The sequence below is a fragment of the Salvia splendens genome, chromosome 10 (assembly GCF_004379255.2).
Source record: "Salvia splendens isolate huo1 chromosome 10, SspV2, whole genome shotgun sequence".
Lineage (NCBI taxonomy): Eukaryota > Viridiplantae > Streptophyta > Magnoliopsida > Lamiales > Lamiaceae > Salvia > Salvia splendens.
Genome location: NC_056041.1, coordinates 10,246,931 through 10,250,240, shown reverse-complemented (window position 1 = coordinate 10,250,240; position 3,310 = coordinate 10,246,931). Strand labels below are relative to the sequence as shown.

Sequence of the window (3,310 nt, the reverse complement as noted above, 5' to 3'; positions counted from 1 at the left end):
ATGGTTTGCTACATTATTTCATCTCATATTTTGTGTGTGACTTGCTATAAATGTTCATGCACCATAACATGGTTTCTGTTACTAAAGTACTATCAAGAAATTAGTGATTTTGTACAAGCATTTAATTAAGTAGAAAATCCAGCTATAATAATTTAATTGTAGTTTATTTGCCGTTCTAGACGGCAATCAAAAGCAATTAATCTGCCGGCACTTGCACTGGCAGTGCCAGCCAGCTCTGCAAATCCACTTCAAATTGTTTAAAAGCGTCTTCACTCCAAGACTTGGTCATACTTAATTAAGTTTAACCCTATACTTTTCCATGGCCAAATTATCACCACATAAGAATTCCAACATCAATAGTAATAACACTACTAATTTGAATGTTGTGAATGGCGTCGCAATGAAGCCCAAACGCACCAGGAAAACCATTCCTAGAGACTCTCCACCTAAACGCAGCTCCATCTATCGTGGTGTAACAAGGTTCTTTTAAGTAACATCCCTCATTTTAATTTGTGTAAAACTCATGTATAAAAGGATTACACATTCATATAGGATTTGAACCTTAATTGCATCCACATTGTTGTGTTTCATGGTTTTGATTTGCATTAATGTTTTGGTCAAATATTAACTCTTTAATTTGTTGCTGCTTAATTTAGGCATCGTTGGACCGGTCGGTATGAAGCACATTTGTGGGACAAGAATTGTTGGAACGAGGCGCAGAATAAGAAGGGAAGACAAGGTTGGTTTATTAAAGCAACATTTAATATGCATTTTATGATACTTGGTTTCTAATCTCTTGATTATAGAATTATTAAAGATAAAATTTAATGATCATTATAAACAGTTTTTCATATATAATGACATTTGGTTTCTAATTTCTTGATGCCTTTTTGTGGCGCGGTGGTTTTCCGATGGAATCTTGGTGGCAAATGCAGTTTATCTTGGTATGTTATTAATGTCATTTTAATTTAGGGCTAATATATTGATGATGTTTTTGTTGTATTTCTGGTTTGAAAAATGCTTGCATTTGATTAATCAGGTGCTTATGATGATGAAGGGGCTGCTGCTCGATCTTATGATCTAGCTGCACTTAAGTATTGGGGGCGAGATACCATTCTCAATTTTCCGGTTAAATAATTTGCCTCTTGAAAATCTTACTTATTTCTTCACATACAAATAATCAAACCTGTTTTAGTAGTTTTTTTTTAAAATATTTTTATGATAACGTAGGTATCGACTTATGAAAAAGAGATAGTAGAAATGGCGCGTCAATCCAGAGAAGAATACATTGGATCATTGAGAAGGTTCGTCTACATAGATACTCCACTACAAATAAGTGAATTTATATACAAATAATATGTTCTTAAAATTAATTACAGGAAAAGTAGTGGATTTTCTAGGGGAGTCTCTAAGTATAGAGGAGTTGCCAGGTAATATATTTAATAATTAATTAACCTTAAATCTTCTTTAATGGAGTACTTATGAAATATTAATGGATTTAGTTAATTTGTGGCATTTTCAGACACCATCATAATGGAAGATGGGAAGCTCGAATCGGAAGAGTTTTTGGAAATAAGTACCTTTACCTTGGAACTTATGGTAAATATCAATCATAAATGAATAATAACATGTAGTAATATTATGTTTTGTGAATTAAATGTCCAAATTATGGTTGTAGCTACACAAGAAGAGGCTGCAATAGCATATGACATGGCAGCCATAGAATACCGTGGACTGAACGCCGTGACCAACTTCGATCTCAGCCGCTACATAAAATGGCTAAAACCTAACGCTACCGCCGACGCAGCTGCAGCCTCGGCCTCGGCCTCCACCTCCACCTCAACCAACCCCAACAACACTGGCTCATGCCATGACTCTGCCTCCCTACCACCCCTCCACCAAGCTCGTCCTCTGATATCTGAGGCGCGGCCGGCAACGGCCACTTCGGCACTAGGGCTTCTGCTGCAATCTTCCAAGTTCAAAGAACTGATGGCGGCGGAGTACCCTTCTTCCACTCAATTTCAACCCCCGCCAGTGGTTGAAGATCATGAGCAGCACCAAGCCTTGTTTGATGAATCCAATGATTACTGCACCTACAATGAAGATATCTATGTGGATTTTAGCTCTATGATGCACCACCCAATTCCGCCGCCCTTCCATTCACTCCAACACTTGGAGGAGGACCTATGATTTCGCTTCTATTTCTTATAATATGCTTCATAATTTCGTCTTAATTCATATCACTAGCATGCCATGTAACGTCATTTAATTAGGATACACCAATAAATTAGCAAGTAAAAAATAAGTACTAGTTCAAACATATTGCCGCGTGGTGTGTCCAGCCAATGATAATTAAAGTAATTGTGATTGGTTGGATACACAGCATGTCAATATGTCTAGACTATGGAATTTTTATTCACGAATTAGGGGGGCCATCATGATATCATGACTGCAACCAAGAACCCAAGGCGTGATTTATGCGGCTAGAAAGAGTTCAGCTCGGCCCAAGTTCGAGATAAGGGACGAGATCTGTGATATTTTATTCTTTTACTCTTCATTTTATAGGTTACATAAGTATATGTTTCATTATAATTTGCCTATAAAAGGCAATGTAGCATTCGAGATCTATTGCTCAGCTTTTAATCAATAAAAAATTATCTTTTGAGATACAGTACGTAGTATATTGTTTCAGAGCATAAATTTAATAAACTTGATGCAGTATAACCTGGTTTGTAACTCATGAACTTGACAAGCAGTTATTTATATTAAACAACAAAAGATAACACAATAACAATAAAAAAACACTTACATATATACAATTCAAAGTTTTTTTTTCTACAGGCTATAATGTTGCAAAGTAGTATAACTGTATTGATGGGATACGAACTAAACAACTAAACAATAATTGCGAGCCCAATAGCAGTGACGGCCCATCAGCCCAAAACCCAAGAAAGAGTATCAGTTCGGCACAACCAAAGAGTTCGGTCACAGCCTATAGCTCGGTAAAAGCCGACCAATCGAGCTCAACTCTCAGATCGGCAAAAGCTGATCGGCAAAGTTCAGCAGTTCGGTCTCAGTATTCGACCGAACAAGGAGATAGTGGACCCATGCAGGATCTCCACGACCTCCATTACACCCACGATCTATTTAGTGGTATTAAGCAGTTATCAACCCCCCTACCAGGGCTGCAAACCACGATCTTAGTTCGAATGTATAAATAGAACTTAGATCAGATAGACCAGGGTTAAGTTCTCTAGATCCTGAATCTCATATAGCAAATCAGTATTGTAATCTGTAAGCTAGATCAAGC

At 37.2% G+C, this 3,310-nt stretch overlaps 1 protein-coding gene across 1 annotated transcript; it reads left to right on the top strand.

Moving 5' to 3' along the window:
• The first annotated feature begins 318 nt into the window (after nt 1-318).
• LOC121752595 (AP2-like ethylene-responsive transcription factor At1g16060) lies at nt 319-2,190 on the top strand. The gene is made up of 8 exons (XM_042147715.1): nt 319-480; nt 657-739; nt 936-944; nt 1,040-1,128; nt 1,231-1,304; nt 1,380-1,430; nt 1,523-1,599; nt 1,679-2,190. Exons 1-8 carry the CDS (start codon nt 320-322, stop codon nt 2,188-2,190), a joined length of 1,056 nt encoding a protein of 351 aa, XP_042003649.1. The 5' UTR covers nt 319.
• The last annotated feature ends 1,120 nt before the right edge of the window (nt 2,191-3,310 follow it).